Source organism: Pteronotus mesoamericanus, unplaced genomic scaffold (assembly GCF_021234165.1).
Source record: "Pteronotus mesoamericanus isolate MK-2021 breed Mesoamerican mustached bat unplaced genomic scaffold, CSHL_Meso_final contig_65, whole genome shotgun sequence".
In the NCBI taxonomy this organism is placed as follows: Eukaryota; Metazoa; Chordata; class Mammalia; order Chiroptera; family Mormoopidae; genus Pteronotus; species Pteronotus mesoamericanus.
Window position 1 is genome coordinate 11352596 of NW_026555228.1, and position 15307 is coordinate 11367902.

At 46.2% G+C, this 15307-nt stretch overlaps 1 protein-coding gene across 1 annotated transcript in view; it reads left to right on the forward strand.

Moving 5' to 3' along the window:
- The first annotated feature begins 6491 nt into the window (after positions 1–6491).
- Positions 6492–15307, forward strand: part of SMS (spermine synthase) — a 43237-nt gene continuing 34421 nt past the window's right edge. The window contains exon 1 of the mRNA XM_054581142.1: positions 6492–6648. Coding sequence (XP_054437117.1) covers positions 6600–6648 — 49 coding nt within the window. The 5' untranslated portion in view covers positions 6492–6599. The remainder of the gene's footprint in view (positions 6649–15307) is intronic.

Genomic DNA, 15307 nt, shown 5'->3' on the forward strand with positions numbered 1-15307 from the left:
ACAATTGTATGCAGCGGTGCTGTTATTGTATACCTTCTTCACTGACAAGAAACTTAGAAAGATCAGATCATTTGCCAAAGGCTACCTGCAAACAAATGGAATGATCAAGATAAGGATCCAGGCTGGCTAACCGAAGGCCCTGATCCTAATCATTCTGTGAACTGCCTCTCTAGAGAGTATGGAAGAAAGGAATCATCCTTATAGAAAAATATATATTTAAAGTCGAACGTACAGTTGAGAATTTAGTCACATCTTCAAGTATCAGCTGTAGTAAATGCTGCATGGAAACAAGATGCCAGGGCATTACTTTTTGGACCAAAACAGGCTCCATTATTTGCCTTGGTAACACTTTTGACTGTGTCATTGTTGTTTAGATAATACACTGTAACAATTAAATCACCCTTCCCCACCATGCACCATTCTTTGCTAGAAGTGAGAGGAAAAAGGGAAGTGGGGTGGGCTGCACAGCGTTTCAGGTGGAGAAATGAGAGTTTCGTTAAAGAGTCTCAAGTATGGTTCCTCTTGTGAAAGGCTGGCCTGGTGTGTGTCTTCTTAGGGCTGAGGGATGGAGCCTCACGCTTCAAGTCTGCCTGCTTAAGTCAGGCTTTCTCAAACTGGCTGAGCCCTCTGGGGTGTGTGCTCACACCTCAGGGGACTGAGAGTTTGCCGGGTAAGGAGGGTGTCTGCAGGGCAGCAGCAAGAACCAACTTGCCTTCCTTTGTGTTCTACATGCTAGTTCTCAAAGGGCCAGCGGGGACCCAACTGAGGAGTATGACTGGTACTCAGGGTGCTGGCTTAAAATGTCTTAAGGAAAGCCTTTTTGTCATTTACTTTTCTTACGTAATCCTCCAGAAAGTTCTACCGATGAACTCTTAAAGACATTCTGAATGGGCTGTGGACTGCCTGGCACTTTGGGGATCAGGAAGAGGAGTGGAAAGATGAGGAACAGAGTGGGAAGTCACATGGGTTGGCTGTCACCCTCCCCTCCCCTCCCCAGCACCGGACCTCGGAGAACTTGGTCTCTGCTTGGGGGCTTCGGGGGTGTCGAGCATCCTGTTCTATTCCTCCGTTCACTGCCAAAGACACAGACATGGAAGGCCTGCAATGTGCCAGGCACGGTGCCAAGCACTGGGAGACCGAGGGTGAGAAGTCAGGAGCCCCGAAGGAGCTGCTGCCTGGGCTAGGGTGTGCCTTGATAATAGTTTCAACATTCTCATTCCCATCCTTGCAGCTACCTCCCACAAACCGAATACATGCCGTGTGTCAGAGAGCACCCTGTGCTTCTCGCATATTTGTTCATTTAATCATCACAACAGCTCTATGGGCTGAGTAATGTTATTAGCTTCATTTTACAGAGAGGTTGATGAACCTGTCCACCGTCACACAGCCAGTAAGAAGCGTGGTAGGAATTCACCCCAGAAATTGGTGAAGACAGGCAATGGCTCCAAAGAGGAGACAGGCAGGACACCCTCTCCAAGGTCACACTTCCTGATGGGGCGGGGGTGCCTGCTGGTGGGAGGCAGGCAGACATACACACCTTGGCTTTGTGGAGTTGCACGAAAAGTGGGGACAATTTGAGACGACAGCCAGGGCAATCAGATGCAGCACCATGAAGAGGTGAATGGTCTGACTCTGGAGTCACCTGTGTGGGTTCAAGTCCTGGCTCTACCACTCCCTAGCTACCTCACCTCTTTGCGCCTCAGTTAACCTCTTGGTAAAATAGGGACAATGGCACCTACCTCTTTTGGCTAGCATAAGGAGTAAATAAATTTGTGTTTGAGGCTGAAGGACGATTTTCCCTGGGAAAACTACAACCATGAGGCTGGTTTCCCAACAGCCTTTGATTTTGCTTTTTATTTTTTAATTTTTTAATTTTTCAAACACCTCACTTCAACTTCCTCCCATTAGTCATTTATCTGAAATTTGCTTCAGGTGATGAAGTGCACTTAGTACAAATTTCTGTACACCCCTGATTGGTGTGGCTCAGTGGGTTGGGCGTCATCTCGCAGACCGAAAGATGCCCTGTTCAGTTCCCGGTCAGGGCACACGCCTGGGTTGTGGTTCAATTCCCTGGCCCGGTCCCCGCTTGGGGGCATGTGAGAGGCAACCAGTCGATGTATCTCTCACACATTGATGTTTCTCTCCCTCTCTTTCTCCCCCTCCTCCCCTCTCTCTAAAAATAAATAAATACATACAATCTAAAATAAATTTCTGTACAGCTTTACCTTACAAAAACTTGGTTTGGCTACAAAATTTTTTAAAAAGCATTGAGGTAAAATTCACATAACATAGAATTAGGCATTTTACAGTGAAAAATTCACTGGCATTTAGTACATTCACAATGTTGGGCAACCACCACCTGTATCTATTTTCAAGACATTTTCATTGCCCCAAAAGGAAACCCATTCCCATCAAGCACTCACCTCCCTTCGCTCCTCCCCAGCCACTGGCAACCACTGACCCCATTTCTGTCTCTATGGATTTACCTATTCTGAACATTTCAAATGGAATTACACAGTATTTATCCTCTTATGACCGGCTTCTTTCACATAACATGTTTTCAAGGTTCGTCTGTGTTGTAGCCTGGGTCAGAACTTCATTCCTTTTTATGGCTGAATGATATTCTGCTTATCCACTCATCTACTGATGGACATTTGGTTGTTTCCACCTTTTGACAATTGTATATAGTGCTGCTATAAACGTTCACGTACAAGCTCTTGTTTGAACGACTGTTTACCATTCTCTTGGGTGTGTGCCCTAGTGGAATTGCTGGGTCATACGGTAACCCTGTTTAACATTTTGAGAACCTCCATACTGTTTTCTATAGCGGCTGCACCAGTTTACATTCCCACCAGCGACGTACGGAGGGTTCCGATTTCTCCACATCCTCGCCAACGCTTGTTATTTTCTTGTTTTAACAATTTATTTACTTATATTAGAGCCACCCTTGTGGACGTAGAGTTGTATCTATGATGGTTCACACTGCTTCTTGATTCGGCAGTGGCACCCTTGGCTTTACATTGGCATCTCCTGGAGTTTTATTTATTTAGTTTTAACAAGCCCAATGCTCAGATGGGGCTTCGTGGGCTGGGGCTCAAGCAGGTGTAGGTTTTAAAGCTGCCCAGGTGATCCAGTGTGCAGCTAACCTGAGAAACCCTGTGTCAAAGATTCCAGGCCCCTCTCGCTTACATACTCTTTTTAATCAGAAATTTAATCGTGTTTCATTAGCTGGGCGAGGCCCACACTCATCTGCAAAATGACAGGGGAGTCATCCAGATTTCTGTCAGCCATTCTGACCCTAGTAACTAAGGCCAGGTTTTTAAAGAAAGGAAGTGATTTCATCACAGCTGCACACAGAAGGCAGGGAGGTGGAGTGTCTCCAAGGGCCCCCAAGTGGACTGGTGAAAAAGCAAAAAATAAAGCAGTAAAACAAAAGGTACTGGCTTTGATGGCAGGTGCAGCTGCTAAGGGCTGCTGGCCTCCACCTCTCTCCCCAAGGAAGGTTGGGGACAGCAGCACAATGACAGGCTGGCGAGGTGTCCAGTTAGTACCTCGCTTCCCAGTCCCTGCCACCACCATTTTCTCCTTCTTAATGGAGGACTCTTGTCCGTTTTCACTTCCTTCTTCCCAGTTGGTAGTTACTGTTGCTAACTGTGCAGGATAGTGCGGCTCTTCCTCAGTTTATAAAAACTCTGTTCAGATGTTCAAGTTGGCCTGACTATGAATAAGCAGGTGGGTCCATGTGAATGTGAGCTTTGGATAAGAGGAACGCCTGGCACTAGATAGCATTTTTCCTAAGAGGGTCCCCTATGGATTTTCACGGCAAGTGTTGACTTCACTGTATTGTCACTATTGGCACTTCTCTCCAGCCACACCCCCAGGGACACACCTGGTGTGGAACAAGCAGGTTTTCTTCTCCTTACAGTGAGGGAGCTCACACGCCGCGGGGCAGCGCAGCAAGAGGGTGTCAGGAAGGACCACGCATAGGATTGGGCCCGTATCAGGTGCTTCTGGGGAGCGTTTAAGGAAGCCAGTGTTGCTCTGGACTGGCAGCAGGGGCGATTCCATGATTGGGTGTCTTAATAAATGTCATCTGGAAGCAGGGAAGACTCGACAGCGGTTGTGATGGGTAAAGAAGCAGCAGTCCCTCATTAGCCAGGACTGGGGGACATTTGGTGACGTTTGTGGTTTGGACAAGGGTCACATGTTCTGCATGTTCAGACATGATTATGGAGTGGTCTTATTTTTGTCTTGTCCCATCCGGGTCACAGGATGGCCTTGTCTGATATTCATGCTCTGGGGTATTGCTTATTTTCAGCAGGAAAGTGCCCGGTCTGCTCCAGGACAGCAGGGACTGCCTTTTCGTGTCTTGGGTTTCCCTCTTGGCCAAGAGCGAGGACTGTCCAGAGGACATTAATCCATGATATCCACATTTTCGCCATTACCAAGATGTTGTTGACTAGGAGGTTGCTTCCAAAATGCAGGCTGTAGCTGGGTAAGTCTCTCCTGCTTTTTTGTTGCAGGATTTTATCAATTTCTAGAAACTGTAATACAAGCAATTCCCACAAACAGAGGGATTATTCATCCTGTAACAAGCCTTGAAGCCAGAGGCCTAGATGATAAAACCCAGGCAATGAGAACATGCTCCAGAATCTAGATAGGTAGTCATAGCTCAGCTGGGGATTTAAAGAAGCCGCAAGCCCTTGGCTCCTGTCCATGTTCTACCTTTAACAACCTTGCCAGGATTGTGTCTTGGGTAGGTAACACATGCATTCAGAACATCCTTGCAATAATAGCTCCTAAAGCTGCCCCCAAAAATGTCGGTTCCATATCGAGGCCCGGTTATCTCTGATGTTCTGCACATCATGAAGCATTTTTGTTATGCCTACCTGATTAGTTCACGGCAAAGCAGCTCAAGGATTTTCATGTCTGTCAACTTTGCACCTTGCAGAAGCAAGGTGAGGCACTAGCACAGGCTTCTGTCTCCTGCACAGCCGGACACAAGCTGCTGAGCAGGACTGGTTACATAATTTACAGGCCCAATGCAAAAACAAAGACACAGGGCTCCTTGCACAAAAATTGGTAAGAATTTCAAGACAGTGAGAGCAGAGCATTAAACCAAGTGCCCTCTTCTGAGCCCTTGACACTGTGCCTCTGCACAGGTTACATGCCCCAGAGGCCCACCCTGCTGCTGAGTGGGGGGAGACCTGTGGAGCCCCACTGCCTTGCAGTGTGGCCGAGGAGGACGACTTGGGTCCCCAATGACCAGACTCCAGAGGAATGGCAAGAACTGGAGAATATCGCGGGAAGAAAGCAGGAGCTGCAGTCTGAAGTTTAGGGACTGAGATCTGAGATAGCACAGTAGCTATCAGGCAAATTGAGAACCTGGGAACCACAGAAGAAAGGGAAACATGCAGAGCAGCAAACAGGTGGTCATGGATAAGAAAACATTAATGCAGGTGCTGAGAAGGGGATCCAGTTCTTAACAGGATGGTGTATCGAAGAACACTCGTGAAGATATTGCCCAGTTCTTGCAGAAAAGAGAAGGGCTCAGCAAAACAACACTAGCGGCTGCCTGCAGGAGAGATAAATTTAATATCTAGATTCTTCTGCTTTTGTGGAGGTGTGCGACTTCACTGATCTAAAATTTGTCCAGCCAGTACAGCAACTCACGTGGAGCTTCTGAGCGCTGAGAGGCACAAAAGACTCCTGGCATGATGGAGGCAATTGCCCAGTGATATTGTCAGTGTAATTAAGGAGGGCTCTAATGCACAGTCACTGATGTTCTTTCCTTTACCACATCTTGTTGAACACCAGCCATAACCCCAAAGTCAAAAACAAGCGCAGAGCAGAAAGGTTCTCTGCCACAGATAGAGAGAGGCATCAGTGATGGAGGCTCCGCTCTAGAATCTGTAAATTCCCAGGTCAACATCAACAACGTTTCCCCCACACTTGCTACTCCCCATTCCCATTTTGCATGAAAATGTAGGTAAGTTAAATGCCCAAGAGCTTTCTATTGGTCCTGAAATGCAAAGCCAACCCTTGCTAATAATAATGGTAATCATTACTATTAGCATTTGAAGAGTTAAGAAAAAGGCGGCAGTGCAGTACTTTCAGACTGCAGGGTGGATCCTAGCATTTTATTTTCTTGGCCGGGAAATAAGAGGGGCCTTGGGTTGGGGGCTGGTCTGGGGGAAATACAGGGGGTGGGCCCCCCGGAAGTCGTGCTGCGTTGTTTAAACCTAAGGTGACCTAACGGATGGTGGTATCGCCCGCCCGATCCTGGGAGCGGGGCGCGGCCATTGGTGACGCACGCCAGGGAGCACGGCGCCCACGTTTCCACCATTGCATTAGCGAGGCCTCACCCCCCCCTCCTGCGCTGTAAGTTCGGGGCTGCGGGCGTCTGCGCTTCCTCCCTCCCGGAGGCGGGCCCGACCCCGCCCCTGCGCCCCGGGTGGCTCCCGGCGGCCCCTCCCACTTTTTACCCTCGGCCTCCCCGGCGCGGCGCAGTCCCCGCCGGCCGTAGGCTGACCCGCCGCGCGGTCCCCCATTTTCCCGCGGCCGCCTCCCCCAGGCATGGCCCAGGGCCTCGCCTCACTATGGCAGCAGCACGGCACAGCACGCTTGACTTCATGCTCGGCACCAAAGGTGAGGACACGCGGCCGCCACCTGCCCCGCCGCCCCCGCCGCCTGGAGGGCTGGGGCCGGGCGAGGCGCACGCAGCGGGCCGAACAATGCACGCTGCGGGACCATGTGCACCGGCGGGCGGGTGGAGGCCGCGCTCCGACTCGCGCCGGGCTCCGTCCCGGCCGCAGTGCGGGGTCTTGCAGGGGCCGCGCCGGGTTCCCCATTCCAGCCCAGCCGCCCTTCGGGGTCCGGGTCGCCCAGCAGCCCCCTAGGCGGGACGCCCATGGGGCGGGTGTGCAGGCGCGGTGGCAAAACGAGGCGTGGATGGCCCGGGGCCACCCGCGTGACCTTTTCCTGTTTTCTGGGGCCGGTAAATTTCCCCCTTGGGGATGGGGACTCCCCTCGCGGGAGTTCGGGCTGGGGAAAGATCCACGCTGCGCTTGCAAAATTCTTGGGCGACTGCGTAGGAGATGGATCCCCCGGAAAGGGACCGGGGACGGGAAAAGGAAACGATTATTATTTGAGGGGGAGATGAAGTCTGGACGCGGGAGCCCGAACTGCCCAAGTCGGGGAGACTAAGAAGCGTAAGAGGCGACCAGAACAGAGGGCTGGGGAAGTCGAAACTGTGTGAGGGGGGAGGGGTATTTTGCAGGCTTTTCTCGGGTGCTTATAACATGAGGGGGAGGGGGAGGACTGCGGGTCTTGTTTTCTGGTGGCTTTGAAACCTATAAGAGCTGTAGACTTGAATCTGCGCTTCCCGTACATCCCACTTGGAGCATTGGAGCATCTCGTCCACATCCTGCTTTTTCAGTGTTTTCCTTGAATTGGATGGATCAACCTTTTTTGTTACCATTTGGAACATTGACTTTCTCTTCCCGTTTTTTGAACTCCTGATTACTTACTTTGCATTTTCTTCCCCAAGGTTAAAGGATCTCCGAAGGCACAAGACTTAATAAAATGACTGAGGACTGGAGCAAGAGCTATGTTTGCGCCCTGTCCTTCATGATTGGCTCTGCGTGTGACTTTGGTCTTGTTTTTCATCTTCCTTGTGGTAAAAAAGGGGAAGAACAGTGCACACTTCATAGGGCTTTTAATGTTGAGGGAGTTGCCAGAAAACACTACAAGGTTGTTAAGTAATCTTACTGTATTTGGGTGGTCTGGAAGTGCCTTGGAGAAAACAAAGCATTTTTTAGTTCCCACATTTCTTAGATGAGGATGGAGGGAAAGGAGACTGCTGGGAAGAATCCGGAGATGAAATGGTGATTGGGGCGTGCAGGTGGTGGGGTGTGAGATAGCTAAGGTTTTGTTGAATAATCACCCTGCCAGCTAAAGCTGGTAGTGGTTGGTGAGAGTTCTAGCAGACTCCATTTAGAGGTCAGGAGGGTGAGAAAGGCTTGAGGAAGGAATAATGTCTTAAAGTCACCTAGCTGCAAAGAGGTGAGTCTAGGAGGTGCTCCTGGTAGGAAGTATCCGTGAGTACTCAGCTGAACTAGCATGAGTTTTTAGGCTCTAAGGAGGGTAATCTCTGGATGAGGCCTGAAGAATTTGGTACTTTACTCAGTTTGTGTCCCCTCCTGAAGCCTAAACAGTCTTTCAGCTTAATTCAGGTGACGCCTGTTGAAATGACGGCTGCTTCCCTTTTCCGTTGTGAAAATGAGGGAAATCCTTCACATAACTGTATGAAGAAAAAGGGAGAATACTTGAACACTTCCGGCAGACACTGGCCAGGGAGGGGGAGAGAACCATGGATGTGCTCTTTGGAAGGGAGCGGGAGAAACTGGCAGATTCAGAGTTGGCAAGATGTGGGAGTGACATCTAAATAATTTAGTTGGGCAAAGAGAAAGTAAAGTAAAAAAGATCGAGGAGTATTCCCAGCTGGTTAATCTCAAAGGTGAGAAAGTTTTGATGGCAACGCGAAGAACATCCTACAAAGAAAGAAAGAATACTAAGGAGGGGGGTGTGTGTGTACGCATGCATACATCTGTGTTAGGTCCATACAAGTGTTTTGGGAGTAAGAGAAGTCTAATTTTTAATTGTATTCCCCCCATCATTTGATGCGAGGGGAGGCATGTCACCCTCACTTGTCAGTAGGTATCCACACTTGTAAAATAAGGGGATTTGGCTAGACTAGGCTTTTCTAAGTTCTTTTGGTTCTTTTCTTTTTTTTTTTTCCTATTTTACTTATTTATTTTTAAGGAGAGAGGAAGACGGAGAGAAGCATTGATGTGCCAGAGATAAACCAGTCTGTTGCCTCTCGCGCGCCCCCTACTGGGGGCCTGGCCCACAACCCAGGCTTGTGCCCTGCACTGGGAATCAACAACCTTTCCGTTCACAGGCTGGCACTCAATCCACTGAGCTGCACCAGCCAGGGCAGTTCTTTTGGTTTTCATTAAGGGGCACTTGGTGAGAGATCTACCACCTGTGAGGTCTCCAAAAATATTTATTTTAATTGATGATAATGAGTCAAAAAGCACCACTCTTCACATGAGTAGTAGATGTCATGCAAGGGTGAGTCAAATGGCTGTGGAGCCGGGATTCATGTTCTTATTCCCATTTGTCAGTAGTTTTTCCTAATGCTGCAGGTCTATGATGTGATTTTAATGGAAATAAGCCTGAAACATTTAGTTACGTTACTATGATTCCATATAACTTGGTTACCAATGCAAGCCAGCTAGTACATAGCAGCCACTGGGCCACTAAGGGCAACTTTAATTTCGGCCTGGTGGTGCCTGTTTAGTGCGCTGGTTGATGCAGTAACCCAGTCAATTTTAATGTTCGCAAAAAATACAAAACTCATCTTTGGTCATCTTGTAAGTGAAGTATTGGACTCTGAGGACCCTTGAGCCCAGAAAACATTTTGTGATTTCTCAGCCCGAGATGTTAACAAGGCTAAAACATGCCTCATGTTTGTATAGTTTAAGCATCTCTGGGCTGGTGGAGGACACTTGGTTCGTTTCTAGTTCTGTGTGCTAGGTGGTGAGCTTGTGGGGTGTACAGAGGTGGGTGAGGCACCCGTGGCCTCTGCTCGCCCTGTTAGAGCACAGTCTCGAGCTGGCCAGTTAGCCCTGGCAAGGTCTCGCGATCGTTTTGATGTTCATTTATTCCCCTGGGCTGGGAGCATCTTTGAAGGCACATCTCCAGGGCCTCTATCCTGGAAAAACAGTTCTAAAACAGTATAGGTGTTTAATAAGTGCTGGTTAAATGGACCCCATCAATATTATGGTTGGTGATAGTGGAAAGCTGTTAGTTCAAGTCCACCAGGGGAAAACAAGGCACACATTTACCTTTAGAATTGAGGATGAATCCTGAGTGGGGAAACCTGGCTGATGTGGTTATGTGTGTCTTTTGGACCACTTATCTATGCTTTATGTAGTAGGGGAAAAAAGTGACTGTCTTGCTCAAATTCATAAGTTAGTTTCATAATAAAAAAATCTCAGATAAAGAACAGAAGGTTTAGGCTGGGGGTTCTTAACTTCCTGTGCCTTTAACTCTCATCAGGGAAGCTTGTGGGAGCTCTTCTAAGAATTTTAACTGTATTTTTAAAAAAACAATTATTTAACATGCAATTTTCAAATTAAAAAAATATGTGCTGTAGTAGTATGTGCTGCTTTAATAACATAGTAAATAACATGGCCTGATAACGTCCATAATTTTGAAGTAGAGCGGAGAAAATCTCTATAAAACCTGTGATGTGATTTTAGAAAAGCTGTGATTTTATTGGTGACAATGGCCAGGTATATTTGATAATGTGTGGTTTTATAAATATAATTGAAGAAAATGTTAAATTTCAATTCATACAAGTAAGGATGTGTATTTTTTTCCTGTCCAACTTCACAGACCCTCTGAATTGGGAGCCCATGGACCTTGAGGTTCAGGCCCTTTAGGAGCAGGAGAGAGAACCGGACTGCCGTTTCTGTGTACTGTTTTTTAGGAGGAGGTTTCCAATCAAGGCCAGAGCTGTAAGCAGATGACCCTGGTTTTTCTTCAGAAAACTCCTTGAAAATGTAAAAGCTGATATTTATTAAATGCCTCCTTGGCTAGGCGTTGCATTACACATTATTTTATGTAACCCTCACAGTGGCCTTTTGGAAGGTCCTGTTATCCTCATTTTAAGATGAATAAATAGGCCCACTGAAGTTTTCACCTTATTGGTGAGCTTGGTAGCTGGGATTTAAAGCCGTGTTTATTGGATTCCAAAGCCTTTGCTAATTCAACAACTACGAAGCCTCTCAGTTTAAGGCAGTGATTTTTCAACCGCCCTATCCCTGTCTTCACCCACCCCCCAGGGACGTTTGGTGGTACCTGGAGGCCTTTTTGGTTGTCAAAACTGGGGACATGCTACTAGCATCTAGTAGACGAGCGATGCTGCTAAACATATACAGTGTGCGGAACCCCTCCACAGTATTGGCAGCCCAAGATGTCAGTAGTGCTGGAGTAGAGAAACCCCGGTGTAAATTCTCATGAGGCTGTTGTAGTAAATGGGATGAGACACCAGCAGCAACATTTTTCCGGTGGTTTTTGGAAGTCTCCATTACGCAGGAATCAGTAGGCATGGAGGGAGGGTGTCTTCCTCTAAGGTTTGATCTGGGGTTGGTTAGGAGCAGATGGCCACCAATTTCTATCCAACTGAGCCTGTGTGGCTTCAGGAGACCTTCCCTGATTTCCTGAACTTTCAGCCCATCTACCAGGCTCCTGCTCTCCTGTGCATTTGTTTAGCTGCTTTCTGGTGGAAGCCTCCGGTGTTTTAAATAGCTGTAAGTTAAAACCTCAGTAGTCCAGTTTTAAGTGCATCAAGTGTTTCTGTCATTCATGAGTAGAAGATTTCCTCTTCTGCTCTGGCATTATCATTATCTCTTGCCCGCCATCGTGATAACATGCCCATCCTCCCCACTCTCTAGATTGACTGAATCACAGCATAGACGGCACAGAGTTCCTGGAGCTCGCATTTTTTAACCCGTTTTCTCCCTGTAATTCTGATGTTGATTAAGTATAGAGAACTACTATAAAAAGATCCTCATTTAAAAACAACAACAACAAATTCTTGTATCAGAAGCCTTCGGGGCACACGCCCACCTCAGCCCCAATTGGCAAGTCTTGAAGTCCCACTAGTCTCCCAAATTCCTTGTTCACTTTTTTCCTGGCTCCAGTGCTTGGCCACAGTCTCTCTATTTGTCTCAGTTTTGGGGAAGGCTTGATCATCAGGGACTGAACGGGTCGTTTTCCCTTCCAGAGGTGTCCAACCTTTTGGCGTCTCTGGGCCACACTGAAAGAAGAGTTGTCTTGGACCACAAATTAAGTACACAAACACTAACGAAAACTAATGAGCAAAAAAAAGGTTTTAAGTAAGTTTACGATTTTATGTTGGGCCACATTCATAGCCATCCTGGGCCACACGCTGAGATTTGGACACCCCTGTTACCCATTTTAAAATGCTCCTGAGTGTCCTTATTGCCCTCTGGATAAGATCGACCTCATCAATATATACAAGGTCCGTTTCTACCCAGTTCTCATCTCTGAACACACATGTCAGCCTCACACTCCTTGTGCTTCCATGTAGCCTGAACTCAGAATTGAACAGCTTTGGGGGAGGCGTTTTGGGACCTCTCGGTATGATTTGGTACCTTAATTATGTTTGAAAATGCCTTGTGGACTGCTTGGGGGAGTTGTGCATTGGAGTCTGCAGTCATTTGGCATGCTCTTTGGCTTGGTTGGGATTTTTTATTAAACTCCTTGCCCCCAACTCTGCAATAGATTTTTAATGTCACTGATCATGCTCTATCGGACTGCAGGCTGAATAATTGCATGTTGCTTGAGATTCATTTTGTTTACTTGCCATTAAAAATTTCTATAAACCATGATTCTTCTTTAGAGTGTACTTCCAGAGTTATAACCATTTCTTGAAACATACAGAGGTCGAGCGTGGTAAAATTGGTTCGTGCTACTTACTTGGTAGTTCTCTATTCTTTTACATGGAGGGGATAAGAGCTGTTTAAGAATTGACTCCATAATCTAGGCATTAGGAATGATCCCCACCCCAGCCAACAAGAGAAATGTACTTTTTCAAGTAATCTGAAGCCCTGCATGTGATGTTTCTGAAGAATAGTTTTTCAGTTCAATGGCCAAGCCCTTAGACAATATGTCTTATGGGAGGGAGGGATTTCACAGGGGGTTGTTTAGCAGTGGAGGAGTTAACGATTTGGAATCTTTGCATCCCCTTAATTGTATATTGAAATTGACTGTATTTGAATGGGCACTCACAGGTCTTCACTAGCTTCTTGGAAGAGACACTGAAGTGCTGTGGTCCCTCATAGCTCTTTGCAAAGTTAGAGCTTCTGGTGTCAGATTTGATACCTGAGTAAGGCTTCGTGATTGGAATTGAGACCACCACAGTCATACTAATAACACTTGGTAGGTGAGGATTAGTTAGAAAGTTACGGTTGGTTGTCTATTTCAAAATGTGTTCAATAAAGCTATTACTGAGTTCAGTTTTTGGAGTCATGGATCTTCCAGGCATTTCAATCCACCATTTCACTGCAGTTGTAACCCAAGCCTGCTGGTGTGTGCTGCGGCTCCAACCACCATTTCATGGTAGTTTAATTACAGGCTCAGTTCTTTTGAGAAGTTGGGAAACCTCCCCAATTGACTCTGCAAACCAAGTATGTAAACCGTTGCACAAATGCTCTTTTAAACCCCTACAACTAGGCACTTTTCCAGACCCCAGAAAAAACAACACTGGGGCCCTAAGTTGCGGTGCGCCTGGATTTCATTAAACTGATACTGTCATCTGGGTTCCGGAAGGAGCCACTGAGCTAGCACATACTTGTGATCAAATGCATTTATGTGCTAAGCCACAAACCCAAAAGGAGCTGGTAAGAAGTGGCAGCAGGTAGCATGTTCTTGATTCCTGAGCTGACTTGACCCCCCAGATAGTTTTACATGCATGCACCTTAATTTCTCTCTTCACATCAAGGCGCTAATGATATCAAAATCCCACACACTGTGCTGTTGGGTGGGATGTCCAGTAAAATGTTTGGAAGAGTGTCAAGTGATACATAGAGTACGTAACACTAATTGCAATACTTGGGGCTGAGTACTTTGAAATTGTGCCAGTGGATAAAGGTGCTCAGTTATAAAGAGGTGTGAATTTAACGTACTGAAATAGAAGAAAAGTTCTGCTGGCAAAGGACGAGGAAGAAGAAATGGGCGGGTGTGTAATTTGAAGGGTGGTCTGTTTATATGAAGGACCTCTTTGAATTAGTAAAGCAGAATTCTTAAAGGAAACTTTGATTTTTAAAATACTACTTCCATGGATTCGTGTTGCATGATTCCATTTCTCTAGAGTGGGAATTTCTGCAGTGAGAATCCTGACCAATTTCTAAGATACTGTTATGTTTCACCAAATTCTCTCTTCCGAAAGACCGCAGATCATAGTGGTCAAGCCAGACTGATGGGCTAAGGGGCATTTTGAATTTCTAGAAGTGAACATAGAATGTATCTCACTTGGTTCAACATGGAGCCCTTTTTATTGGAGTATGTTTCAGGTCCAGTGCCAAGCTATTCAATTCTGAGTTCAGGCTACATGGAAGCACAAGTTTTCCCCCATGCTTGGGGGAAACAGTAATGGCATGGGTTTTAGAAATAGTTTAACACTGAATTTTTGAGCTACATAATGCTGCAGCTGGTTAATGTGGCCCCATTGGTTTGGGAGGTTTGAGGAAGAGGGTCATGGGTGCATTTATCCAAGTGTTTGATGTTCCGCAGTGGGGTTAGTCTTGCTTGGAGAGAGAAAAAAGAGCTTACTATCAACTGATTCACTTTGGTATGGAGTGCAAGAATATGATAGGACTTTGTTTTTTTTTTTGAAGCATTTTGTGAATGTTATATTGTTAGTGGATTTCCTGTGTGTGTGTTTTTTCCTTTGAATAAAGATGTGGCAATTTACTTGAAGAAACTGCAGCCAGCTGTTCAAGTAATGGTTTGTGCATTTGCCTTTTTACATAATTTTTCTTTTTTTGCTTTAAAAGCTATTTGCTCATTTTAGACTATGTATAGGGTATAGGGAAATGCAAAGAAAAGGGAGGAAGCCAGATCCATAATCCTATCACCAGCAGTAGGTAACGACTCTTGATGATTTGGTGTTTGGGACCAGTGGCTTATTCTTTTTGCATATATAACTAAGGAAGGCAACACAGTGTCATCATTTTAAAACCATTAGATTTTGGAGCATGACTGCTTGAATTCGAATTCTGGCTGTGCCACCACTAGCTGTGCGACCTTGGGCACGTTCTTGACCTCTCTTCCTTACTAGGCTGACTACGCTTTAGTTGCTGTGCTGAATTACATTGCACATTACCATTCCATCTAATACCATGAAGTGCAGTGCTCTCTGTAGGTTTTCTGTCAGTTTTGTGTATCAAGTTGTGGAAATTCCCCTCTATTTCTATTTCAATTTTTCCGTGTTTTTATTTTGAATCAGTGTCAAATGTCAAATACTTTCCTTGCATCAATTAATATCATGTGATTCTCTTCTGTATCCTATTACTATGGCACATTCATTGATTTTTTTTAAAAAAAATATTGCATACCTAGAATAAATCCTGCTGGGTCATGACATATCATTGTTTTTATTTATATTGTGGAATTTTTACTAAAGGACTCCAAGGATTTGTTAAGGATTTTT